The following is a 27,382-nucleotide window of genomic DNA, read 5'->3' as shown; positions in this document are numbered from 1 at the left end:
TTGTTCTGTGCCTGTCAGTGACAGAACCGGAAAGCGCTGCTTTGCTATGTGTGTTTATTGTTTTCCCGCTGAGCCACATAGCTGTCTGAATATAGAAGCTTGCCTTTATATAAAAGGCCTAAAAACAGGCAAGTCAGTATAAATCGATAAAGTATAGAATTTAGCTTTACTAGTTAGAACTTTCTAATTTTTACATGATCATGATTTTACACGTGTGTTCTTTGACCTTCGTGCTAATATTCAAATAATTAGTATCAATAGTAATTAGCATACAATCAATTCAACAGAGTATCTTCTGGGTACCACTATGAAGGAGTCAAGAGTCTAATCGAATATTACTCTGAAACCATGAGTGCAAGTGTTCTGATGAAATGAAATGGGTTATTAGGATCTCAGTTAACCTCTCAATTTGCAGCAGAGGAAAATTGGGAGTAATCAGATGAGCTAAATGAACAATGTAGTGATTTATACAAAATACAGACCTTGTTTTGCAAATTTCTGTTATTTAGTTACCTTTACTTTCATTTTACTAGGTAAAGGAAATGTTCTTCTGTACCATTACATGTATTTAAACTAGCTCATTTTTAGATAAATTTCTGTGGATTGTATAACCACATGATTGAGTTTAAATCTTTCATGAAAGGATTTTGCATTCCATTGGGTCATGATTTCAAGCCACTTGTTTCTTAACTGGTAACCAGCTGTTGGTGGCAGGTTCTCAGCTTCACTCCAGTGTGTCTGGCAGCTGGTACCAGTTCCGGAGGAAAATATTATGGGAGTGCATCCTGCTCTTAGAAACAAAGTAAAAACACTAAACTCTAGCTTGTGAGGGAGATGCTTAGCCTTGTCTATGTACTGAACTGGCTTTGAGTGAGAGTATCAATATCTAATTCTTGCTGTATATTTCTAAGGCATTTTGTAAACATTCACTAATCCTAAATGATAGTAGCTGGCATTCTTGAACACTATGTACTGGGTCTTGTGCTAAACACTTTATGTGTACTGTCTCACTTAATTCTCACAATAACCCTTTGAGATAGATCCTTTTATTATTTCCATTTTACAGATGAATCAGACTCAGGGTAACTTGCCCAAGGTTCATAGCTAGTAAGAGGTAGAGCCAAGATCTAAACTCCCAGCAGTCCGATACCATAGCCCGTGTGGTTAACCACAGCCCCTTCCAGCGCCCTCAAAGAGCACCAGTTGAAATGGAGGTCAATCGCCTCAAAAGCTGCAAGTCGTAGACTGGGACAGTCTAAGAAGAGCTGTCTCATTCTTGTGGCATTTCCTCGGGCAGAGACAGGTTTGTCCTCACGGCCCGGTCAGCAGTACCAGTGGTGCTGGCCCCGGGAACCAGTACTGGCCTAGCAGATGTTCCGATAGTCACTGCTGGTGAAATCCGGCTAGAAGAATTGCAGACCCAGCTGGAGAACTCATGTTTGACACTGAGGAGCCTGTGTTAGAAGTCTTGTTTGTGAGCAGGCCATTGCTTGATAGCTCAAATGCAGGGGCATTTCTTCATTGTCCTTCGTGGGAATTATCTTGTGAAGGGGTTGTCTAGTTGTACTTCAACATTTTAGAAAAAAAATCAGTAATATACGGTATTAATGAATTATTTCTAAAATCTTTGTGTTTTTGTTTTTTAGTTTCTGACTGATGGAATGTTGGTCAGGGAAATGATGGTTGATCCTTTGTTAACAAAATACAGGTAAATGTCTTTTTCCTATGATAACTCTCCTAAAGTTTCAGAAGGACACAAGCAGATTGAAGAGCAGTTATGTTAGTGGCTGGAGTTCATGTCCGTGTTCAGCTGCCCTAAAGCTTTTGTCCTTCCTTTGGCTCTTTAGCCTCCGAATGTTTTTCTCGGAATTTGCAGACAGTCAAAAGAGGGCAATTTAATACCCCTGGTGTTATCAGAGCAGTCTGTTGACTCATCCTTTTTATCCCACTTCTGTTACATCGCAGGGGTGATAGTGACCACAGAGTTGCAGCTCAGAACTGGGCAGCGTTTTGTTGAATGTAGTACTACTCAAAGTCCAAATAATTACACTTTCTCCCTGCTGCGGGTCTTTGTCCGTCACTCAAGGCATTAAAACTGTCCCACTCAGGCTCTGGTGTTCTGGGAAAGGATGTCACATGTGACTGTCTGGTGCACATGCATCTTAGCTGTGGTCATGTGCCTCTTTGTGTGTGTGTCTGTAAGTGGTTGGATCTTGTTCCAGTTCGTACGTGCTCTGTGGGGTTGTATGTTGTATTGTAATTTAAGATCAGGCATTAGACCCTATTGGAATCCAATGTGGGTGATAAAACTCTTTAAAGAGAGCAATAAATACGCCATTTTCTTCACCAGGATATGTTGGTGTCACCATATTTATTAGCTTAAGAGTTACCTCCTTTCAGAGAGGAGTTTCTTGGCTTTATTTTGATACAAGGTGATTGCATGGGGCTAGACACCCAGATGTCCCTTTGACGGCCTGGATGCTCACAGCGACCTTCCTTTCTGATTCTCAGTGCCATCATGCTGGATGAAGCCCACGAGAGGACCCTGTACACAGACATCGCCATTGGCTTGCTGAAAAAGGTGTGACTTCACTGCCAGACTTCTGGCTAGATGGTTTATTTGTTTTGTTTTGTTGCCTGATTAGGAAAATAATTGTAGCAATTTGGAGAATCTAACGACACGTGAAGGAAAAACATTTTAAATCATCACCCATAATCCTAATTTGCCCATTCAGCGCCATCGCTGGTGGGCTGTCGGTATGTTTTCTTTTTTTTTTTTTTTAAATAAATTTTTATTTTAATGGGGTGACATCAATAAATCAGGGTACATACATTCAAAGAAAACATTTCCAGGTTATCTTGTCATTTAGTTCTGTTGCATACCCATCACCCGAAGAGAGATCGTCCTCCGCCACCCTCCATCCAGTTCTCTCTGTACCCCTCCCCCTCCCCCTCTCCCTCCTTCCCTCCCCCCACCCCCCTGTAACCACCACACTCCCGTCCATGCCTCTTAGTCTCGCTTCTATGTCCCACCAATGTATGGAATCCTGCAGTTCCTGTTTTTTTTCTGATTCGCCCATTTCACCCCACACAATGCTACCAAGACTCCACCATTCCACTGCAAGTGATCCAATGTCATCATTTCTCCTAGCTGAATAGTATACCATGGTGTATATGTGCCCCATCTTCTTCATCCAGTCCTCTATTTTTTTTTACAGTGATTAAAAGCCTTTAAGCAAACTCTTGGCCAATACAGCAAGAATCCCTAAAAGAGTAGTGTCCTTAACATGTTCACCAAGTCCAAGTTGGCCCCATCACCATGCCAAATCCCTGAAAAATGCAACCCAACCACAATTCAGTCTGTTAGGAGCTGTCACAGGGAGCAGGAGTCCAGGAAAGTTCCCCACAGGAAAAGTCCGCATGGCACTGGAATTGTTATCACCATTCTATACTTTGCAGCTCACGTCCAAGTCCCACTGACTGCTGCTTCTAGCTGGTAATGATTCAGGTAGACAGTATGTTTTCTTTTCCTTCTTTTCCCCAGTGTTCCTCTGAGTGTGTATATGTCTCTGTTTTGACATAATAGGTATTGGAATGTACATGCTAATCTGTGTCTTGCATATTTTTCTTAACATTACATCAGGGTCATTTTTCTGTGTCATTAAGTGTCCTTTGAAGATGTTATTTTTAATGGCTATTGATCATGTCTCTAGCATAAAGTATTTGATTTTTCCCTTACTATTAGGCGTTTATATGCTTCCAGATTTAAAGTATTTTAAATAATGTCCCAGTGGTCACCCTTGTATTTAAATGGTTGCATTCATGTTTCTTTTTTTAAAAATTTAAAAACAGAAAGTTTCAAACATACCCCAGAATAAAGAGAAGGTCTGATGACCCCCCATGTGCCCATTTTCTGGCTTCAGTAATTATAACTTGTGACTAATCTTGTTTCAACCTTTTTAAAAATTTTTTGTATTTTCTGATTGTTTTTTGGGGGGTCAGTTCCAGGAGTCTAGAAAGAGGTGGTGGAGCAGAGTGATTAAGACCATGGACTCTGGGTCAGCCCAGGTTCAAGTTCTGGCTGCTGAGTTGACTGTCTAGGCTGGGACAGCAGAGTCGTCTCTGCGTGTGCCGGCACCCTTTCCTGTATGGGAGCCTCTGACCGCCTTGGATTGACCCGGGTTGAAGTAGAATGAAATAACAACTCCAGGACCTCCGTCACCCGGGCCTGCCCTCAAGGGCTCCGGAGCTGCCCGTGCCGCTGGCTGCCGCCCAGGACGGGACCTCCCTATCGCACAGAGTTCTCTCGCAGAGCCGCTCTGGATCATAATTAGTTGTGAGGCTTAAATAAGATCATGTAAACTTCTCAGGATGGGCCTGACCCGTGGTGGCGCAGTGGATAGCTCCGACCTGGAATGCTGAGGTCCATGGTTTGAAACCTCGGGCTTGCCCAGTCAAGGCACATACAAGCAGCAACTACTACCAGTTGATTCTTCCTGCTCCTCCCCCTCCCTTTCTCTTTCTCTCTCTCAAAAAAAAAAAAAAAAAATCAGTAAATAAAATCTTTAAAAATAAATTCCTAGGATGGCATCTGGCACAGGGTCACACAGAGAGTATGAGGTGCCTTTGTGCAAACTAGAGAAAGATGCCCCCCCCCCCCGGAGGCTGTTCCCGCAGGGGAGGGGGCCTGGAGTTCAGATGCCCCAGCCTCCTGACCAGGCCTCTCTGTGCGGTGCGCACACTCGCTGCTGCCCTCGGGGGCCCTGGGACAGTACAGAGCTTAGTGTTTGTCATCTGCTGCTATTATCTCATTGTTTGATTCCTTGGCCGAAGATTTAAACTTTCTGATATTTATGAGGGCTTACCCTGTATTATATTCTTCCTAATATGATAAGAGGACTTATTTCACTAAATCTTGGCCAACAGTAAATATTAATCTTAAAAAATAGATCCTGGCCCTGGCTGGTTGGCTCAGTGGTAGAGCATTGGCCCGGCATGTGGATGTCCTGGGAACCCTGTTCAGGGCACACAGGAGAAACAACAATCTGTTTCCCCTCACTTCCTTCTGCTTCTACAGCCATGGCTCGATTGGAGCAAGTTGGTTTTGTGCGCTGAGGATGGCTCCATGACTTCACCTCAGACACTAAAATAGCTCTGTTGCCAAGCAACGGAGCAACACCCTAGATGAGCAGAGCATTGCCCCCCAGTGGGCTTGCTGGGTAAATCCCGGAAAGGGTGCACGTGGGAGTCTGTCTCTGCCTCCCCGCCTCTCAACTAAAAAAAAAAGATCCTTGCAAATGAGAAAATAATCTCGTTATATATTTGCTAAAGTTTATTTGATCATTTCTTCTGTGCCTATTGATTGATCATCTTTTTTTTCTGATAACTGTTAATGTCTTTTACCCATATTTCTGTCTTGGTCTTATTTTTTGTTTGCTTTTAAAGTACTTTTTAATATTTTATATGCAGGATGTGGCAGATGTAGATTTACAGTTTATTCTTGTATTATTATTGATCAGTGTATTATTTTCCATATGAACAACTGTCAACCTACTTTTGCCCCACCCTGTATACATATATAGATTCTGACTACCCAGAGGGCCATTTGTCAGTTTTGCTTTCCATAAATACAAATTCAAATATTAAACTCCTTTATACTTTCTATAATTTTTTTTTTAGTTTTTTTTTTTGGGAACTTTTATACATTTGTACAATTTAAAAGAGTATAATGATAAACCCTGTTTTTACCCATGATTTTTAATAATTATCAACTTGTCAGTTTTGTTTTATCTGTAAGCTCCGCCTCACACCCCAAAATACACACGGAATTGTTACGAAGTTAATCCCAGCTATCCAACAGTTATCACTGTTTCATGACGCCTTCTCTTTCAGATTCAGAAAAAGCGCGGGGACCTTCGATTGATTGTGGCTTCGGCCACCCTGGATGCCGAGGTGAGGCTGTTTCCCCTCCGCCCCCCACCCCCCGTGAGCCTGGGATCCTTGGCCGTATCTGTGGGAGGGTACCTCTAGCAGAAGCTGATGTTTACACACTGGCTTGCCTGCCTTCTGGGGCTGCCTGGTGACCTAGATTCCAGAGGGACACAGGATCCTCCTTTTCAGCCTGTGGGTGGGAACGAACCCGTAATTAATTGTGTTCATCAGACTGCCCTGTCTTGTTTCTCTGCAGGCAGTGTTTCCTCTCACAGGCCATGTTTTATTGCAGTGTTTTGTTATTCTTTTTTTTAGTATGAGGCCATATTTCTTGCATTTATGACTATAGCCTTTATATTTAGAATTTTTGTACAGTTGATGTTTTTCCTGTACATATATATAATTTCCACGTTACATCTTTTTGTGGCTAAGTTGATATTATTACTCTGACTTGGCAAATAATATTTTAGTTCAAGCAGCAGTTCAACTCAACTAATAATTTTGACCACTTATTATATTTATATATAAAATAAATAGGTGTTTACAGGTCAGTATGTTCAAGGTGCTGAGATAGCCAAGGAGGAAGTTCTTTTTTTAAATTTTATTTATTGATTTCAGTAAGAGAGAATGGGAGAGGGAGAGAGAGAGAGAGAGACAGAGAGACAGGAACATCGATCTGCTCCTGTATATGCCCTGACCGGGGATTGAACCAGCAACCTCTGTGCTCTGGGACGATGCTCCAACCAACCAAGCCATCTGGCCAGGGTCCAGGAGGGAATTCTTAACTCCAGCTGGCTAGAGGGTTTCCCAGGGGACTTCTCAGTTGGGTCTGAAAGATGCACAGGAGTTTGTCAGAGGGGCAGGGGTGGGGAGGGGCATCCTAAGCACACACAGAGTGTGGGTGAAGCCACGTGCAAGGGGCTGAGTCCGGTGCGAGGGGCTGAGACCGGAGCGAGGGGCCGAGTCAGGTGCAAGGGACCTAGTCCGGTGCAAGGGGGCCGAGTCAGGTGCAGGGGGCCGAGTCAGGTGCAAGGGGCCTAGTCAGGTGCAGGGGGCCGAGTACGGTGCGAGGGGCCGAGACCAGAGCGAGGGGCCGAGTCAGGTGCAAGGGGCCTAGTCAGGTGCAAGGGGCCGAGTCAGGTGCGAGGGGCCGAGTCAGGTTCGAGGGGCCGAGTCAGGTGCGAGGGGCCGAGTCAGGTTTAAGGGGCCGAGTCAGGTGCAAGGGGCCGAGTCAGGTACAGGGGTCCGAGTCAGGTGCAGGGGGCCGAGTCAGGTGCAGGGGGCCGAGTCAGGTGCAAGGGACCTAGTCAGGTGCAGGGGGCCGAGTACGGTGCGAGGGACCGAGACCAGAGCGAGGGGCCGAGTCAGGTGCAAGGGGCTGAGTCAGGTGCGAGGGGCCGAGTCAGGTGCGAGGGGCCGAGTCAGGTGCGAGGGGCCTAGTCAGGTGCAAGGGGCCGAGTCAGGTGCAGGGGTCCGAGTCAGGTGCAGGGGGCCGAGTCAGGTGCAGGGGGCCGAGTCAGGTACAGGGGGCCGAGTCAGGTGCAGGGGGCCGAGTCAGGTGCAAGGGACCTAGTCAGGTGCAGGGGGCCGAGTACGGTGCGAGGGACCGAGACCAGAGCGAGGGGCCGAGTCAGGTGCAAGGGGCCTAGTCAGGTGCAAGGGGCCGAGTCAGGTGCAAGGGGCCGAGTCAGGTGCGAGGGGCCGAGTCAGGTGCGAGGGACCTAGTCAGGTGCGAGGGGCCGAGTCAGGTGCGAGGGGCCGAGTACGGTGCAGGGGGCCGAGTACGGTGCGAGGGGCCGAGACCAGAGCGAGGGGCCGAGTCAGGTGCAAGGGGCCGAGTCAGGTGCGAGGGGCCGAGTCAGGTTCGAGGGGCCGAGTCAGGTGCGAGGGGCCGAGTCAGGTTTAAGGGGCCTAGTCAGGTGCAAGGGGCCGAGTCAGGTACAGGGGTCCGAGTCAGGTGCAGGGGGCCGAGTCAGGTGCAGGGGGCCGAGTCAGGTACAGGGGGCTGAGTCAGGTGCAGGGGGCCGAGTCAGGTGCAAGGGGCCGAGTCAGGTACAGGAGGCTGAGTCAGGTGCAGGGGGCCGAGTCAGGTACAGGGGGCCGAGTCAGGTACAGGGGGCTGAGTCAGGTTCAAGGGGCCGAGTCAGGTACGAGGGGCCGAGTCAGGTACGAGGGGCCGAGTCAGGTGCGAGGGGCCGAGTCAGGTACAAGGGGCCGAGTCAGGTACGAGGGGCCGAGTCAGGTTTAAGGGGCCGAGTCAGGTGCAGGGGGCCGAGTCAGGTGCAAGGGGCCGAGTCAGGTTTAAGGGGCCGAGTCAGGTGCAAGGGGCCGAGTCAGGTACGAGGGGCCGAGTCAGGTACGAGGGGCCGAGTCAGGTACAAGGGGCCGAGTCAGGTACGAGGGGCCGAGTCAGGTACAAGGGGCCGAGTCAGGTACAGGGGGCCGAGTCAGGTGCGAGGGGCCGAGTCAGGTACAGGGGGCCGAGTCAGGTGCGAGGGGCCGTGAGGGAAGCGAGAGGAGCTGAGTCAAGCGTAAGGTGTGCGTCTCACTTGTAGGCTTTACGGGGTGATCTACCTCTGACCCCCACTTTCTCCAGCGTTCCCTACACTCCAGCCTCACTGGTCTCCTGGCTCTTCCTCGGGGAAACCCAGGCTGCTCCTCCTCTGGGAGGGACCCTCTTTCTAGACCATTCTTCCCTTAGAGGTTCTCATGGCTCCTCCCCCATTTCATTCTAGTCTTGATCAGATATTATCATCTCCGAGAGGTCTTTCTTGACTGCTCTTTCTAAAATAGTGCTCCTGTTGCTGTCCAGCTTCTTACTCTGCTTTTTTTTTTTCTGTTGAGCCCTTATCACCATCTAACACGTGCATATTCAAGTGTTTATTATGTGTCTCCCATCACGAAAAGTATGCTCCCTGAAGACTGGGACTTCGACTGTCTTCCCTCATTTCTTTATTCCTCTCACCTAAAACACCTCTGGCGTAAAGTCCGCGTTGTGGATTGAATGAGTTTTGATTGGATAGGAAGCAGTGGGAGATTAAAATGGAAAGGTCGACAGGGGTCAGATGATGGAAGGCCGTACAAGCCAAACAAAGGAGAGAGTACTCCATCTGGCACCTAGTTGGGAGCCCTGAGAGGGTGTGAGTTATGTGCTTTGATCATAGTTGGGTTCTAGAAAGATCACGTTGGTGCTGTGGAGAAGAGACAAGAGGGATGTGAAAATAGCAGCCAGGAGGCTGGCGTTATAACCCAGCTGCGATATGGAAAGGGGCTGGTGCTGGTCTCCCTGTGGCTTCAGGATCTGTGCACCGTGGAGAGAGAAGAAACTCAGCCCGGCTAAGAGGGGGGTGCAGGTGTGCCACGCTGCTTCTCAGACCCCATTAGGTCTGCCCACGATGACTTCTGGGCCAGAGCTCCCTGGTCGCCCTTGTTAACCAGTTCCCATGCCCTTCCCCCATGGGAGCTGCTGGAATGCTATTTTGAAGTCTATGCCTGACTTCTCCTCCTGTGACCTCCGTGGCTAAGTTGCACAAAGCATCTCTATTTTACTTATCTTTGTTACCCCTATCCCCACCTTTTAAAATTCATTCCCAACAGTTGTTACTGTGTTTGAAAACTGTAATATCCAAGTCTTCTTCTAAAATGATTGTTAACATTTAGTGCTCTTAATTACCTTTCATAGTCTTTCGATGTGACATAGAGATCTTTTTAAAAATAGCTTCTTTAAGTTCTGCCTGTAGTAGATGGACTTTCTGAAAGTAACTTTTTAAGTGGGAGATTAGTCATGCTGTGGAAATACTCTGATGCAGGTCAGCAGGCACCTCGTGTTCAGCTGGGCCTTGGACGGGCTAGCCACTCAGCCCCATCCCTTCCTCACCCAGGGCGGGGCAAGGGGGGGCCTGGAGAGGGGGGAAGGGCAGTTCTGTGGGAGTAAGGGTGTGAGATTGAGGTGTGTGGGGCACGGTTTGTGAATTCCCATGTGAAAGTAAGCGAGGAGAAGGAATGGAGTGGGCTGAGGAGTACAGGAAGGGTGAGAGTGGGCGAGGGGGCAGGGCGAGGTGTGGCTAAGGCAGCGTTTGACCGACGGGTCCAGGGATACTGGAACTTACCCTGGTCCCCCAGCTGCTGCTGAACCTGTGGGTGACCGATCTGCCCCACTGCCTGGAGGGATGGGTGATGCCACCTGCTCTGTTTTGCCCAAGGCCCCAGGTACCCGGCACGCAGGTGAAGACAGCAGGGACCTTGGTGGAGGCAGAGGCAAGCAGAGTGTGATGGGGCTGGCCACATGGTTGCCTTGATTGGTTTAGCTGCTTTGTTAATACAAGCCTAATTAAGCAAGTGATTATGGAAAACATGATTAGATATTATTACAAAGTATTTATTGACCATTGTATCACATGCTGTTGTATTTCTTCATTTGCTTCTATTCACGAGGCAGAAAATAGGAGTGGTAACAACTCCCACAGTGTTTTGTTACAGCTCCAGCTACTTGGGAAGAAACTAGTTTCTCTTTCCAGATTCCTAGGAAAGGAACTTGGGGTTGGCTGAGGTCAGAGGCCCACCTGGGACCAGTCTGCCTGGGCCAAGGCCAGTTGGGCTGTGGGTGTGTTGTGTAGACCTGGTGCTGGAAGCCCCCTCCTGCGCATCGGGCTCGAGCAGCTGCCGGGGAAGGAAGCCGGGGGAGCTGGGAAGAAGCCGAGTGGATGTCCCCCTTGCTTATATTCACTGCCCCGGCTGTCCTCTTCCTTGACTGCATTCTGTTTCCTACCGTGCGACTGTCAGGGTGACCTCACCTCTTGTAAACCTGACTCGGACTCTCTCTCCTTTTCCAGGTGCATTGAACATCTCGTTCTCCCTGCACCTTCATTCTGCCGCAAATTGTCTACACTATTGATCAGGGGTCCCCAAACTTTTTACACAGGGGGCCAGTTCACTGTCCCTCAGACCATTGGAGGGCCGGACTATAAAAAAAGCTATGAACAAATTCCTATGCACACTGCACATATCTTATTTTAAAGTAAAAAAACAAAACGGGAACAAATATAACATTTAAAATAAAGAACAAGTAAATTTAAATCAACAAACTGACCAGTATTTCAATGGGAACTATGCTCCTCTCACTGACCACCAATGAAAGAGGTGCTCCTTCCGGAAGTGCGGCGGGGGCCGGATAAATGGCCTCAGGGGGCCGCATGTGGCCCGCGGGCCATAGTTTGGGGACCCCTGCTATTGATGCTGTGTCTGCCTGTAATAATTTGTGTGTGTTTTATAATTCCAAATACAGATAGAAGACAAAGATCTTAAGGATTAAGATTTTGTGCCCTCTCAGTTAATGCTGAATTGTAATTCTTGGAAGAGTAACTCCCTGTCTTTATTCTTCAACACTATTTCGTGAGCAGCTAAGGGGTAGCCGTCCACTCCAACGACATTGTTAAGGCATCAACTTCCTCCCCATTCTGCTTACTTGTTTGTTTTCAAAAGTCTGTGAAGCCCTTCCCGAAATCTTCCTCCCGTGCCGGCATCTGGAGCCCACGGTCTCCCTTCTCTGCTTCCTCCCTGATGGCTTCCCCAGCCGCTGTGCTGGCTGTTCCCCCTTCCCGCTGCCCACCTAACTTCCGGCTGCCCACCTCCTTAGTGCTTGAGGCTGTCGAGACGGTGCTCCCGGCTCCAGCCTGAGCTGCCAGCTGCTGGCTGGTCACAGACCGAAGCTCATAGACCCGGAACTCCTTTCCCAACCTGAGGCTGCTTCTCTGCTCGTCCCTTCCTCATTGTCCTGGGCATTCAGGCTCAGGACTTCCGTGGCTGGGAGACCTGAAGGAGTAAGACGTCGTTCCATCCTGCCAGCGTGCCCGAGCGCGTGCTCACTCCCTGGTCGCCAGGCCCCTCTGTTATAACCTCCCCAGTGCTTTGCTTTCACACCGCCCTGCCGGAGTTCACACTCGTCTGTCCCTGAGCTGTCACAGCACCTTTCCTCAATTAGGCTGCTGGCCTTTCCTCCAGAATGGCCACCGGAGTCAGGTATCCAGCGCATAGAACTGATAACGTGCCCATCCACTAAAGTGCCCGAGCAGCATGGCATTTGGGCCCCTTTAGAGTGGTAACACAGTCACTTACTGTGTACGCATTCTAGGTCACTATTTGAACTGCACAACAGTCTTGCAGGGTAGACGGCAGACAAGAGAGCTAACTCAGAGCCGAGGCTGGCCTGCCCTCGACCTTGTCCTCTGTCCCCTGTCCCTTTACAGGGTTGTTTACACTCTGCTCTCATCTTGGGAAGGGGTGTCTCTTCTCCCTAGTCATCTGGTAAGACTGAGCCAAGGTGACGGCCACGTTCGTGCTGCCTCCCCGAGAGCCAGGCGCTGACCTGCGCTCTCCAGTTGTAACCTGCATCTCTTTTCTGGTCATTCAGTCACTTCGCTTCGGTTTATGTTATGATTGGTTCTTTGCACGCCTGTCCCCCTGGATTATTCACTCTTCTGGGGCCTCGAGGGTATCTCTTCTCACTTGTTTGTGCATCCCTTCTAGATAGCATACCTGTGCTCTACATCAAAGGACACAGGCATGCTGAAGTCACTCAAAAGGAATTTTCTTGAAAGGGAAGTAAAGAATGGTGCTGTATGGGTCATCATAGCACAGTGTGTTTCTTTTGTTGGCACGTGGCTTCTCAAACACAACTTGGAAGTTAACGTGTAGTATCCCAGATTGTGTAGTTAAATCCGGTTGACTCTTTTAGAAGTGCTCTTTATGCCTGTTCATTCTGGTGTTTTTTTTTGTTTTGTTTTGTTTTTTACAGAGACAATCAGAGAGAGGGATAGATAGGGACAGACAGATAGAGACAGAGAGAGATGAGAAGCATCAATCATCAGTTTTTCATTGCGACACCTTAGTTGTTCATTGATTGCTTTCTCATATGTGCCTTGACCGTGGGCCTTCAGCAGACCGAGTGACGCCTTGCTTGAGCCAGCGACCTTGGGTCCATGCTAGTGAGCTTTTGCTCAAACCAGATGAGCCTGTGCTCAAAGTGGCGACCTCAGGGTCTCGAACCTGGGTCCTCCGCATCCCAGTCCGACGCTCTATCCACTGCGCCACCACCTGGTCAGGCTCATTCTGTATTTGATGCACCGCTGGGCTCCCAGGTTCTAGGAGCAGGCCTGGGCATGCTTAGTAAAGGAACCTGGGGGAAACGAAGGAGACAGGACTTGTGGTCACATGGTTGGGCTCCCAGGAGGATTAAAACTGATCCTGGCCTGGCTGCAGGGGACCTGGAATGTAGCTGCAGAACAGGAAGGTCACTGAGAACCAGGCACTGACTACGTTCCACCCAGTGGGACGTCCGCGCCCCCGAGGTCACTGACACAGCGGCTGCCCATCCAGCACTCACTCTCCAGCCAGTTTGGTCACTCAGCTCTTGGCTCAGCGTCTCTGTGTGTCTCGGGTCACAGCCCCTGACGGGATCTTCGGTAGTGTCTCCCTGAGCCCTGTGGGCCAGCGTGCTCATGCCAGACCTCCCTGTAGACTGCCGCCTGGGGGTCAAGTGTCATTGAAGAGGACGTGGCCACTTACTTGTGAGGAACTGCCAAGAGCCACTTCTCTCACCAGGGTGCTGTGGGAGTGCCTGAGGAGTGACGGTTGATGACCTGCCCCAGGCAGAGTGTGCTAACTCCTGTAACACGGAGAAGACACTTGCTGCCATGGCCTAGCCTGAGACCCCTGGGAAGGTTCCAGTACTGTGGGCCTGGGCCTGGGGCGCCAGGAACCCACGGCTGTTCACAGGAGCACACGTTTCCTGTAGACATTGATAACCTTGTGTGATCGGATCTCTCTTCCCAGATGAGACCTGCACTTCACCCGCTTTGCTGTGCCTTCATCTTGGAGCACACCTTTGACCTAGTTTTTGCTTAAATAAAATACTTATTTAACCAAATACTTTTGGTTAAGTAATACTACAGCTACCTGTTAACCCAGATGTATCAGTGCATATGGTTTTGAAATCTGAACTTTATTTTTATTAAGCCTTAGTAAAGAGTGTGTGATTAAAATGTGAGTTCCTCAAGATTGCAATAAGAGGATTTTTATAGCTATTTTGCAACCCATGGTTTGCATTCTACGTATTGAATTCCTACTCACTTCGTGCCCTACCACAATTTTGTATTATTTTCTTATTCTGAGCCATTATTATTTTTTTGAGAGGAATAAGAAATTGCTTTTTTTTTTTTTTTTTTTTTTTTTTTAGAAATTTCGAGATTTCTTTAATCAAAACGAAACCAGAGACCCAACCAGGGATACGTGTGTGATCCTTACAGTGGAAGGGCGGACATTTCCCGTGGATATCTTTTATCTGCAAAGGTTTGATGACACTTGCGTTTTTAATGGTGGTGATTAGAGAGCTGGGCCGGGGCTGGTGGAATGAGAGGCAGCCGCCTGTCCTCCCAGGGCGAGATGCCAGGCTGCAGGGGAGGGGCGTGCTCAGTGTCTCCTGTCAGTGACAGGATGTTCTGGAGCTCTGCTCAGTATCGCTGCTGAGTGTTGTTTAAACTCCTGACCCTGATGTGGAGATTTCTGTGGCTCTGTGGTCAGTTGCTCAGCTGGAAAGAGCAAAGGGGTAACATGTTGGGGGAAGGACTTGATCGTTTTCAGAACTGGGTTTACAAGACATCTGTCGGTGAGAGCGGCATTAGTGATTTGAGTCATGGGGGGCTCTCCATATCCTAGCAAGAAGGCCTGGCTGACATTTTTGGGAGGAATCCCCTTGGACAGGAAGAGGGTCATTCTAATTCCCCACACTGAATCACTGGGCAGACAGAGACAGCGGCTTATAAATCCAGAGTGTGGGCTTGACTTTGGAGTTGTTCTGGTTGGACAGTGCCCCCATCAGCTCCGTCCACCCCTCTCTGACATGCCTCTGGGGGGGTGGGGGGTGGAGAGAGTGTGGGGTTTATTAGCACCGGGAGCAGCCCCCTGTTTTCACTGGCCAGACACCCTCGCATGCGTTGATTTACATAGGTTTATTGTTTTTATTTTCTTGCAAATAAAAAGTCATAATTGACATGTAATGATGAATTATTTTTAAATGTTACTTTTAAAAAAAGAAAAAAATAAATACTTCTTTTATTTATTCATATATTGATTACTGCTGGGCAAGCCCAAAGTGAGTTTCATGAGATTCTGCGGCAAGACTACTACCAGGGTGATTGATCTCTAATTAGTGTATATAGTGTATATGTTCTAGTGAGAACTGTTTCTCCTGTATCTTTCAGTCCTGTTCCAGACTATATCAAATCTACTGTAGACACTGTGATGAAAATTCACCAGACAGAGGGGGATGGAGACATACTAGCGTTTCTTACTGGCCAGGTAATTCTGTCGGGTGTTTTGTCTGTAATAAACAGACATGTTAGGGCAGCACGAAAATTAATACAGATGCCTGTTCCTTTGTTTAGCCATTTGTTTCACATTTTATTGTATTTTGTGGTTCCTTAATTAAAAAAAAAAATTGTTGGTTAGATGTCATTCATTTACTGACTACCTTGTCAGAGAGCATTGGCTTCTGCCTCCGTCTGCAAGAGGGTCAAATACAGCTTCAGTTTATCAGCTGATTCCAAAGTCTGTTGCACACTCTACTGAGTGGCTGTTTTGTTTATTAAAGCTGAGTATCGCATCAAGTGCGTTTCGTGAAGTGTTGCCTGAGCACGCGTCTGCGTCTCTGCCAGCGACGCCTTTGCCGCTGGTCCCGGGGGCGCTGTGGGCACCTCGCTGGGAAGACAGCTGGACGAGCGGAGCGCTCAGTGGGGGCGCCGCGCTGCTCAGCTTCCCTCCAGCCGCAGCCTTTCCCGGTGCTGAGCGTTCTCCGCAGTTCAGCGATCTTCCCTTGGAAGTGCTCATCGTGATTTTATCTGCCCCAACTTGTTCATACACGTGCGTGGTCCTTAGTCTGCCCAGTACCTGAAAGTGGAGTTAAATAGTCACTGGTTTGGTTTATTAGGCGCTCTGCCATTTACCTCAGACACTGTAGCTTTCTATCATTAATCTGACAGTTGTACACCCCCCAACCCCAGGCACCACTGTTTGGTGACATTTGATTAAATGCCACCCCAGGGTGAAGTGAAATGATCACACTGGGAGTCGTGAATCTGCCCACAGTCGAAATCCTGATCCCGACTTGCATTTTCTTTCCTATGAAAAAGTGACCTGCTCAAACTGATCTTGGTGTCTTTGGCCCCTGGTTTGGTGTTTCAGGAAGAGGTGGAGACTGTCGTGTCCATGCTGATCGAGCAGGCGCGGGCCCTCGGTCGGACCGGGATGAAGAGGCCCCTCCGCGTGCTCCCCATGTACGCGGGGCTGCCTTCTTTTGAGCAGATGAAAGTGTTTGAAAGGGTGTCACGCAGTGTCCGAAAGGTGAGACTGACCAGTGCCCAGGGTGTGTGGAGACACCTCTAGTCATTTTGGTGTCCCTTGCTGTGCCCTGGAAAGATCTGACTTGAGATGGAATGGAAGTTGCTGTATGGGAAGGCTTCTTTAAGAATTTTAGGTCCGTGTTTTTGTGTAGTAGCTCTAAAAACACAATAAATAACATGTTCTAAAGATTTTGGGACCTGCAGAAGTGTTGCTCTGACAATCATTATCAGAGCAGGTGGCTTCTCTTTGCCTCTTCCCTGCCTGCCTAATATTTCCCAGTGACACAATATGACCTTGGTTTACAGGACCTTGTTAGTGGATTGTGATTAGTGGGAACAATAGATCTGTTGCTACAAGTGGTTCTTAAACCATTTGTTTGAAGCCTCAGTTTGCCTGTAGAGCCAAGATTAAGTCAATTAATTCAGGGTGTGGCTTAAAACTATTTAGTGTTGAATTAGGGTAGGGACGGGTGTGGTGGGAAGAACTGGTGTGCAGGAGCCGGCAGGCAGCTGGCCTGCTTCCTGCTCCTCATCTGCCTGGGCCTTGCTCTGCTTTCCCGCCCGCCCGTTGGATCAGAGAGGCCCAGAACTAGCCTGAGGTTGGCTCAGTAGCTATTTATCAGCAGTGGGCAGAGAACCGGTGAGGGATGGGCTGATGATAGGCTCCTGATTCGGACCACTGGGAAGAGGTGCTCAGCCCCTGGCCTCTGGATGGAGCAGCTCCAGTCTGCCCAGTGAAATGTCCCCTGTGGTCAACCAGTCACAGGCCTGGGTGCTGCGCCTGAGTTACCCTGTGCCCTGGGATGTGTCACTCAACCTCAAGGCTAGGTTCTTCTAGCTGTAGAACAAATAATAGTGACTTTTAGATAGATGATTTTAGAACATAAAATCTTACATGTCTACTATTTAAAAATAGTGGGAAGATCTTTAGGAAATGATGTATGAAAAAATGCCTTAAAAGTTCTGAGTGCTGTATCGACACGTCCCCGACTGCGTCAGGTCCTCCAGGGCAGCTGCAGTGCACGTGGAGTAAAACGCAGACCTCTCACGGGGCCCAGACCCTGGGTTCAGTCTGTCCCCGCTTCCCCCTGCCTCACCAGGAGCTTGCTCTGACTTCGGCCGCACTGGCTGCGGCTCCGTTCTTGCCCTTTTTTCTGCCCGGAGCTCTGCAGGGTCGGCTGCTGCTGGTTACTCGGGTCTCAGCTCAAAATCAAAATCATCTCCTAGAGAGGCTGTCCCTGGCCAGCCAGTCTAAAACAGCACACCCCATTACTACAGAATACACACCTTAAATACCCTGAAGCACACTCTTATTCTGTTGTATTTTCTTCATCGTATTTGTCACTCCAAAATGATCTGCAATCACGTAACACTCAGTATGTCTGGGAGAGGGTGTCTTCTCTTATTTGTCCATCATGCACCCCCAGCACCTTGAGCCACGCCTGTCAAAGCACAAAACCTCGGAAAGAAGCTAGAGCGATTCACCTTAGTTGTGTGAAAGGCAAAAACTAGCACCTGTTGAGTATTTACTATGAGCCAAGTACCAGGCTCTGGCCGCTTTATGTATATTTCATATTTAATCCTGTCTGCAACCCTGGGAGAGGGGAAATAATTGTGGTGATGAGGAACCATGCTCAGGAGGTCAGTTAACTTGTCCAGAGTCACATGTTCGGAGAGAATGCAAACCCAGGGCACCCTGACCCTGAAACTCGTGCCCTTCTCAGTATAGTGAACTGCCTCTGCCTCTGAAAGATTTTGTACTGTTGGAAATATCTCTGAGTTTTGAGGAGTTTGCACAGTTTATTAAAAGTGAAAAGAACCAAATAGCTTTTATCTTTTCTTTCTGTGGGGAACTTAGGTGATAGTGGCCACCAATGTGGCAGAGACCTCCATCACAATCAGCGGGATTGTGTATGTGATCGACTGTGGCTTCGTGAAACTCCGAGCCTACAACCCCAGGACAGCTATTGAGTGCTTGGTGGTGGTCCCCGTGTCCCAGGCCTCAGCCAACCAGCGAGCAGGACGTGGGGGCCGCAGCCGCTCGGGAAAGTGTTACCGCCTTTATACAGGTCAGTGTGGCTTTCTTCAAGGGTTTCTGATTTTCTCGGTCAGCCTGGGCATGGGAGAATATTCTGTTTACCCTCAGTGAGCAGGAGGTCACCTAAAATCCAGGCCTTCCTCACATGACCTCCTGGAACCTGGCCCCCACCGCCCTCCTCACTCTGAACATAGCGCTTCTTTGCTGCTGTTCCCTATTGGTCAGAGCTGGCCCATGTCACCAATCATTTGCCATCCTGTTCTAACCTGATGTTCGGGCTTAGGCCTGCCTTTAGCCAATGTGACCCTGTAGCTTAGGCCATGTGTCCTGTCTTTCCCTTTCCCTTAACGTGCTATTTCCTTGTCCTGCAATCCCTAAATCCTGTGGGGCCCCACGTCGGGTTCCATCCCCACCTCCGGTCAGAACATCTCTGCAGAACTCAAATGGCAAGATCTCTCCTGAGACTCACCGATAGAAAGCAAATAGCTGCTCAGCTCCTGCTCTGTGCTGTGCACCGCGCCAGGCTCTGAAGGGGCTACACAAACACCGTGAAGACCGGCTAAGGAGCCCGCTCTCCAGCTTAGCGGCAGCCTCCGCCGTGCCCACGGACGGTGAGGCCCACGCTGCCCCTCTCTGCACTTCTCCTCCGTGTGGGCTGCCGTCAGCTTTCTCTCAGTTGTCCAGACTCAGTTTTCACATCGGATTTCATTCCTTCCGCTGTCCAGTATCCATCTGCAGTCACTCCAGATCCGGGGTTTTGTCATTTCTCTCCTTTCCTTTCTGGTTACTGTTGCCCTGTTCAGTCCTTGGTGTCAGTCCTCTCGCCGACATTTACGGAGCACCTGCTGTATTCCAGCCATGGGGCCAGGGTTTGGTGCTCTAGCGCTAGTGAGCCGTGGGCTATGGCCACGTGTGGTCACTGGCAGCCTGGTGACGGAGGCAGACCCTCATACAGGTTGTCGTTGTGGTGTGATAGGGGTGCCAGAACGGAGTGGCTGTGCTGCTTCCCCCCCGGCACCCCCCTTCGGGAGGAGCCTCTGGGGCTGGTGGCAGAGGGCACTGTTTCTGGTTGGCCCAGCCACCCCCTGTCACTGAGCTTCTCAGAGCCACTGTCCTTGGCTCCCGTGGCAGCTGGCCCAGTGCTTCATACGCTCAGGTCCATAATGGAGTGTCATTGAACTCTTAGGAAGCACTTGCTTCCTGTGAGTGTCCGCAGTGGGGCTGTCCTCTTATCCGACAGCTTTGCTTGTCCCTTGGTCAGCAGTGTCCTTGGAAAATGAGGCTTTCCTACCAGAAAACTCCCAGAGTGCTCTTGAAATGCAAAGGCAGTGTTCCACTTGGGACTTGCTGCTGTTGCCGGTTACCCAGAACCTTCCAGGTGGCCATTTGATCAGTCACTGCACAGAATGTAGGTTGTTTCCGCAGAGAAGGCCTTTTGGAAGTTCTTCAGTGGAGGTGCTGCTTCGGCCGGCTTTTTCTCTGGGGGACCGAAGCGTACTGGTCTCAGTGGAAGGTGGGCCACCCTTGTGTTCAGGAGGGTGTGCACATTAAAATGTGGACTGCGGAGGGTTGGTGGGTGGAGCATTCTCTGTGTGACCCATAAGCTCTCTGAGAATGTACCAAGTGGTTTCATCTCTCCCTCCCTCCTTTCCCCACCCTTTTGTCTGGCTTTTATCAGAAGGCCTCCCAAAGTCTCTCCCTGTCTGTTCTCCTGTCCCTCTCGCCTTGGCACGTCTGTGCCTTATGGGGCTTTTTCCTGTGAGAAGTCACGTTTTGTTCCTGATGGGGCACATAAGCGTTCCTTAATCTTTTGGGGACAGCCATTGCATTATGAGTATGACGTGTACCTGGTCCATTGATTTTAAAAGTTAGCTTTGGACAATTTTTTCTCTTTTCTTTTTTTATTGACTTTAGAGAGAGAGGAGTGGGGGGAGAGAAAAACATTGATTTGTTGTTTCGCTTACTTACACATTCATTGGTTGATTCTTTTCTGTGCCCTGATTGGGGATTGAACCCACAGCCTTGGCGTATCAGGATGACGCTCTAACCAACTGAGCTACCTGGCCAGGGCCAGTTTTTGCTTTCTATGTGATTCAGTCATTTGGTATAGTCTGGTTACTGTTTTGGTAATTTATTATGAAGTTGTGCTTTGTTTATAGGTACTGTTCTTACCTTTTTGACTTACTTTATCCCAAGAAGAGGTAATGGTAACTGGGCACCAATTGGGATTCAGCAAATACTTGTTACTCTGATTTAATGTGTGTTGCTGACAAAGAAACATTTAATAAAAGCATCATAAAATAAAAGGACTTTCATAAAGATAGATTGCTTATAAAACTATAAATTGCTAAAGTATTTTTTAACTGGGATGGTCTTTCTTGAGCATGAAATAGCTTTATATCATAATATCATTAGCATCTGATCCTGGAGTCCTAAAGCCTCTTGCTAGAGAAGGAAACATGCCCCTTTGTCACAGTGATTGCATTTGATGGTGACACTGGACCCCAAGCAGTTCTGGTTTCCTGTCCCCAGAGGAGGCCTTTGAGCAGCTGCCACAGAGCACCGTACCCGAGATGCAGCGGAGCAACCTGGCGCCCGTCATCCTGCAGCTCAAGGCGCTGGGCATCGACAACGTCCTCAGGTTCCACTTCATGGCGGTGAGTCCTGCCCCTGTCTGGGCCGCAGTGGCACAGTGCTCCCAGGGGACTGGCGCGGCGGTGTTAGAGCAGGCCACCTTTCTTTTTCCTGCATGTGTGCCCGCTTTGCCCCAGGCTCGGCGCAGGGCATGGGGGAGACAGGCTGACCAGGCAGACACGGTGCCGGGTCTGGTCTGCAGGGAAGAGAGGCGTCGTGGGCGAGTACAGTGGGTGTGTGATTACAGTGGGTGTGCGGTTACAGTGCTGGCAGAGGCGGGGCCGGCCCCAGCCCAGTCGGTCAGGCCTGGGGGGAGACGTGAGACTCCTGTGGGATTTTACCGGGTCGGGAGGTGTGGAGAGCGGCAGAGCCGTGAGGAGTCTGTAGGCCTGTGTGAGCGAGTCACAGCTGGGGACCCAGAAGGCTTTGGTAGAGCTGCAGGGAGGGCTCCTGTGGCTGGTTGTGTTTCTGATTTCCTGAAGCAGGTTTGCAGGTGTGAAATTAGCAAGTTAGAGAGCTATAGTCATGTTGTAGGAGCTTGACATGTGGCCGTGGCCGGATGGCTTCACTGCTATAAACTCCAGCAGCGCACGAATGCCCTGCCCACTGTGCCCCGCCCACTGTGCCCTGCCCACTGTGGCCCTGTCACGCCATGTATTTTCTTGTAGAGATTTGCTATTTTGACCTTATTATTTTTACTTCCCTTAAGAGCGTTTAGAAAAAAGTTTATTGTCCACTCTATACTTTTGTGTTGTTAAGCCATTTTTATCTGTTTGAATTAGTGTTTATGGACGATTTTCAAGTCTTTTAACTATTAAAGGCATTAATCTTTGTCTACAGTATTTCTTGCAAAGAGTTTTTCTAGCTATTTGTATTTTACTGTTTTTAAATTTATTTGTATCGTTTTATAATGTGCAGGCTACCCATTTCCACAGTAAAATCTTTCTGTCTCTGCCTCTGGCTTCTGTTACTCTTGTGCTTAGGAAGCACTTCCTCATATCTAGGTCAGTTAGTTAAAAAATACCCACCCATGTTTTCTTCTTGGCTCTTTATGATTTGAAAGACTTGCGTTGTCACCCCTTGTTCTGTCTCAGCTGTGTTGGTAAATGGTGCGGCAGTTCTGGATTCTTGGATAATAAAGTCCCTAGTGTCACATATGTCATGATAAACTAAGCAAATGAAAGGATAGAAAAATAGCACTCTCCCCCCCCAAAGAAAACAATGGTGGGTTTATTGTAAGTTTGGAGAAAATCTGCCTTGTCTCTCTTGGTGTATCGTATAAGAAATTACAAAGAAAAGATGAACACAGCAAGTGCAAATGGAAAACCCCACGTCTAAGATTGAGGGGAAACAGATAGCGGCAGCAGAGGTGGCTCAGAGTCACAACAGCTGCCAGGAGTGCTCAGCACCGTGTGGGGTCAGTCCAGCTCCCCTGAGGAAGGGCTCAGGACAGGAAACAGTACAACAGGAAGTGCGTGTCAGAGCGCGTTTGGCTTTTCTGGAAGAGAGCGGTGCACGTGGAAACTGCTGTGTGGTACCACTTCACACTGATGAAGTGCCCGAACTCCCAGAGGGGGCCAAGTCCACAGCGGGCACAGTTTGGGGAATGATTTCACGCCTGGTTCAGTCCTGGAGGCCTTCCTGACGTTAGTTTATGAGCTGTAGAAATGCCTGGTATTTCTTCCCAGGGAAATTTGTCCTGAGAAAACAATTCCAGAGAGGACAGAAAATGTTAATGTATGATAATGTCTTTGCATCACTTGATATTAGATGGAAAAGTATAAGTAATGAAAAACCATACACTTTGGACAACTGAAAAATGAGGAAAATATATGCGAATTCATCTTCATGTAGTCCCTTCTGGTTATTTACCCCTGAAATGGTGTTTTTCACAATTGAAATCACAGTGTACATTTAATTTTCTATATTTTGCAGTCCTAATTATAGTAGCAAAGAGCTGAAAACAAGTCAGTTGCCCAATAGTAAGAAGATTGCCTATTTTGCAGAGTGTGTGTGACCTTGTTGGAATGTCATGCAGCTATCCTAAGTAATCACTGACGTCTCTATGGGTACAGGAAACAATGAACACAGAAAACCAGCCAGTGAGAAAAACAGGCTAAAATTATACATACTCAGCCCTTCCAGCTACATCGGAGCAGTGTTCGTACGATCCCAAATCCGATGAAGAAGATCCCAAATCCACCATAGAGAAACACCGGCAAATGGGTGTTTAAGTGAAAATACTCTGGCTAAGATTTGGGGGTGGTGAGAGGTTTTGTTCTGTTGATTGATGATCAGTTCTAAGAGTGCAGTTAAGAGGGGACTTGGTAATTGACTGGAAATAGGGCCGAGGACCAAGAAGAGTCACAGAGGACCATGTTAGTTTAGTTGGGTAAGTATTCAAGACCTAGCTCAGTGCTTCGCTGTTCCTGTTACTGTATCTTGTGTGATCACAGCTACTAGATCCCCGAGGGGTTAAGCTCCTCCATTTAGGTGCTGTGCGTTTTGCCTCTTTTGTGCAGTCGGATGTCAGAGACGCTAAGGAAAGGCTGGGGAATCAGTTCCATGTTTTAGCCAACCAAAACGTGTTGAAAGCCCTCTGCATAGTGAATTAGGTCTAGTTCTTAGCCTCAAGAGTGTGTGTGGGCGGTCATCACAACTTTTAAGGGCACAGTTATGTTCCTTGACTGTCAGTGGGTGGGGTAGAGTAGAAATAAGACATCTGAGTTCAGTTTATGGCTTTGCCACCAACTGCCTACTGCCTGTGTGCAGATGTTTGCTACCTGTTGGCACTGACTTTTTTTCATCTCTAGAATTGAAGGAAAACCGTGTGACACTTAAAATATGTTTGTTACCTGAATGCCTTTAGGAAAAAAGTACCGTAATTGTATTACCTGGCCTATTATAAACGGAATAATGTAGCGGAAACTAGTAATGGCGTCTAGCAGTTAGGAGATGCCTGGTGAAGATTTGTGGAAGGAGAGGAGGGAGGCTCCAGAGAGTCAGACTGAAGGTCACGATACCAGTGCTGCTTAACTTCAGGTTCTCCAGCATTCTCTGTTATTCTCAGGAGTCCAAATCCAGTGTGTGTCAGTACCCCTGTAGTTAAGGACTGGACCAGGCCTCTTCCTAGTTGCCAACCAGTATTGCAGTATTGTGGGATTTCTAGCGTAGAGGTGGAGACGAAGCCATAATGATGAGAACCGTCTGATGCGAGTTTAGGAAAAACAAGGAAGTAGTTCAAGGTAGTCCGCTTCTGAGGAGGGCAGCGTGGGAAATGTTGAATGAAGCTGAGATTGAAGACCAAGCAGCACAGAGGGTGCTGAGAGGGAGGGTGCTGAGAGGGAGCGAAGGGCAGTCCAAGGAGCACCTGACACCATGAATAGGAGCGTGGAGGTCCAGAACAGGATACATGGAGGGAAGTGTGCATCTGAGCAGGAAATGGTCACATTTTTATGTCTGTCACCCCAAGACACTAATTTAGGAGGATTTTTATGTTTTTTTTTTACAGCCTCCTCCAGCACAGTCGATGGTTCAAGCATTGGAGTTACTCTATGCCCTGGGAGGTACGCCTGTCTCTTATTATATGTTCTCTGATCTGTTTACTGATATGTATTTGTTAGGTTGTATTGACTTTAGGGCTCAGGAATCGGATTGGTTCTCCCCACACAAATAATCCTCTTAAGGATACTTAAGCTTTATGGAAATAAGAAGGTGGAATTAATAATTCATGAAGTCTACTCAACACAGTGAATTCAGAAGACATGTCAGGATATTGAAAGCTATTAATAACCATCACCAGAGCCACCATCCTAAAGACATCCAGAAGATTCCCTGCCAGTATTTCAGCTGTCACCTCTCTAGACCTTTCTGCCCCTCCACCCCATCCTGAAATCTGGGGCTCAGCCTTCTCTTCCTGACTGCCTGTCAGTCCATTCCTGGAGCTCCCTGTGGAGGACCGGGTAGCCTGCCAGCCTGTAGCGTTGTTTGGGCAAGGAAACACCATGTTATGGAGGAATCTCTATTCTTTATTGTTGCTGTAATTCACCCCCTCAGGAAGTACGTATTTTTTGGTGAATGTGGCCCTAAGTGAATATAATATCCACTTGGTATTAAGCTTTAGTGGGGATTTTGTCCTTTGAAATTTTTTTTTTTTTTTTTGCTTCTAACATCTTTATTGAGGTATAACTCACCCATTTAAAATATACCATTCACTGGTATGTAGTATACTCACAGGGTTGTGTAGCTGTCACCCCAAGAACGTGTTTATCTCCCAGAAAGAAAACCGTACCCATCAGCACTCTCTCCTTATTCCCCCTCCCCTCCTCCTCCCAGCCTCGGGTAACCACTAGCCTACTTTCTGTCTCCATGGATTGCCTGTTCTGGACATTTCATCTGAATGGAATCATGATATGTGGTCTTTGTAACTGGCTTCTTTCACTCAGCATGGTGTTGCCAAGGTTCACCTGGGTTGTAGCACACATTGATACTTCTTTTCATTTTATTGCCGAATAACATTCCATTGTATGGATATACCACATACTGTCCTTATTCATTAATCTGTTGATGGACATTTGGGTCAGTTTCCTCATTTTGCCAATATACATAAGGCTGCTATGAACATTCACATACCAGTGTTTGGTGGACATTCCCACCAGCCATGTGTGGTGGTTTCTGATTTCTCTACATAATAACAAGTTGTGGATACTTGTTATTACCTGTCTTTTGGCATGTAGCCATCCTGGATATGAAGTGGTATCTTGTGGTGTGATTTGTACCTTCTTAATGAGTAATGATGTTGAACACCTTTTCATATTCTTATTACCTACTTGTGTATCTTCTTTGGATAAAGGTCTATTTAAATTTTTGCCCATTTTTAATTTGGGGGGGTTGTCTTTTTTTTTTTAATTTTTATTTATTCGTTTTAGAGAGGAGAGAGAGTTAGAATGAGAGAGAGAGAGAGAGAGAAAGGGGGGAAGAGCAAGAAGCATCAACTCCCATATATGCCTTGACCAGGCAAGCCCAGAGTTTTGAACTGGTGACCTCAGTGTTCCAGGTCGCTTTATCCACTGCACCACCACAGGTCAGAGCGGGGGTTTTGGTTTTTTATTAGTGAATTAGAGAAGTTCTTTATATATTGTGATACACATGTTTCTATTTGTAAATCTGTCTCCTAGGCTGTGAGTTGGCTTTTCACTTTTTTGATGGTATCATTTGCAGTACAGAAGTTTTAAGTTTTTCTTTTTTTTTTTTTGAAATGAGAAGTGGAGGGAGGCAGACAGAGTGACTCCCGAATGAGCCTGACTGGGATCCACCCAGCATGCCCACCAGTGGGCGATGCTCTGCTCATCTGGTCCGTTGCTCCACTGCAGTTGGAGCCATTCTAGCGCCTGAGGCCATGGGGCTGTCCTCAGCATCCGGGCCAACTTTGCCCCAGTGGAGCCTCGGCTACAGGAGGGGAAGAGAGAGATAGAGAGGAAGGAGAGGGGGAAGGGTGGAGAAGCAGATGGGCACTTCTCCTGTGTGCCCTTGCAGGGAATTGAACCCAGGACTTCCACATGCTGGGCCGACGCTCTACTGCTGAGCCAACCGGCCAGGGCCACAAAAGTTTTTAAGTTTTAAGTAGTTCAATTTGTTTATTTTTTCTTTTGCCACTTGTGGTGTCATAGCAAAGATACCATTGCCTACCACAGACACAAAGATTTTTTTTCCTAGGTATTCTTTGAAGTTTTTATAGCTTTAGTTCTTACATATAGTAGGTTTATGATCCATTTTGAGTTAATTTTTTAATGAGGTATGTCCATCTTTATCTATTGTATTGTATTTATGCTACGTCCCTGTGAAGAAATAGTCAGTTACTGATTGAGATCTGCATTGACTTTGAAGGCGTCCGGGTGGGTCTGTGTCAGGCAGCCCAGAGTGCGTGTGTGCGGGAGCCGCGCTCCATCTCCTGTTCCTGGGCGCCTAGTGGGAACTCGAAAGCGACGTTTCCTGGGGTAATCTGCAGTGGGGATGGGAGGGTGTTGACTGCAGGGGTAATCTGCAGTGAGGATGGGAGGGTGTTGACTGCAGGGGTAATCTGCAGTGAGGATGGGAGGGTGTTGACTGCAGGGGTAATCTGCAGTGAGGATGGGAGGGTGTTGACTGCAGGGGTAATCTGCAGTGAGGATGGGAGGGTGTTGACTGCAGGGGTAATCTGCAGTGAGGATGGGAGGGTGTTGACTGCAGAGAAGTTTTCCATTTGGACTGATTTTGCTTCAGTCGGAATGACATTTCAAGTATTTTTGTTTCTGTATGTCTTCACTGCCCTGTATTAGTCGGAAAAGGTAGAGAGGGACCCCCAACTAAGTTTCGCTGCAAGCTGAATTATCCTCTGTAAAGAGAT

The 27,382-nt window shown here is 48.1% G+C and overlaps 1 protein-coding gene across 1 annotated transcript in view; it reads left to right on the top strand.

Annotated features, from left to right (window-relative positions):
• Window positions 1–27,382, top strand: part of DHX35 (DEAH-box helicase 35) — a 56,351-nt gene that overhangs the window by 14,091 nt on the left and 14,878 nt on the right. The window contains exons 6-14 of the mRNA XM_066236251.1: window positions 1,647–1,708; window positions 2,512–2,581; window positions 5,893–5,952; window positions 14,165–14,277; window positions 15,189–15,285; window positions 16,168–16,326; window positions 18,184–18,394; window positions 20,896–21,020; window positions 24,509–24,563. Of these exons, the coding sequence (XP_066092348.1) occupies window positions 1,647–1,708; window positions 2,512–2,581; window positions 5,893–5,952; window positions 14,165–14,277; window positions 15,189–15,285; window positions 16,168–16,326; window positions 18,184–18,394; window positions 20,896–21,020; window positions 24,509–24,563 (952 nt within the window). The remainder of the gene's footprint in view (window positions 1–1,646; window positions 1,709–2,511; window positions 2,582–5,892; window positions 5,953–14,164; window positions 14,278–15,188; window positions 15,286–16,167; window positions 16,327–18,183; window positions 18,395–20,895; window positions 21,021–24,508; window positions 24,564–27,382) is intronic.

Source organism: Saccopteryx bilineata, chromosome 6 (genome assembly GCF_036850765.1).
Source record: "Saccopteryx bilineata isolate mSacBil1 chromosome 6, mSacBil1_pri_phased_curated, whole genome shotgun sequence".
Taxonomy (NCBI): Eukaryota; Metazoa; Chordata; class Mammalia; order Chiroptera; family Emballonuridae; genus Saccopteryx; species Saccopteryx bilineata.
This window is presented reverse-complemented; position numbering and strand designations above follow the sequence as displayed.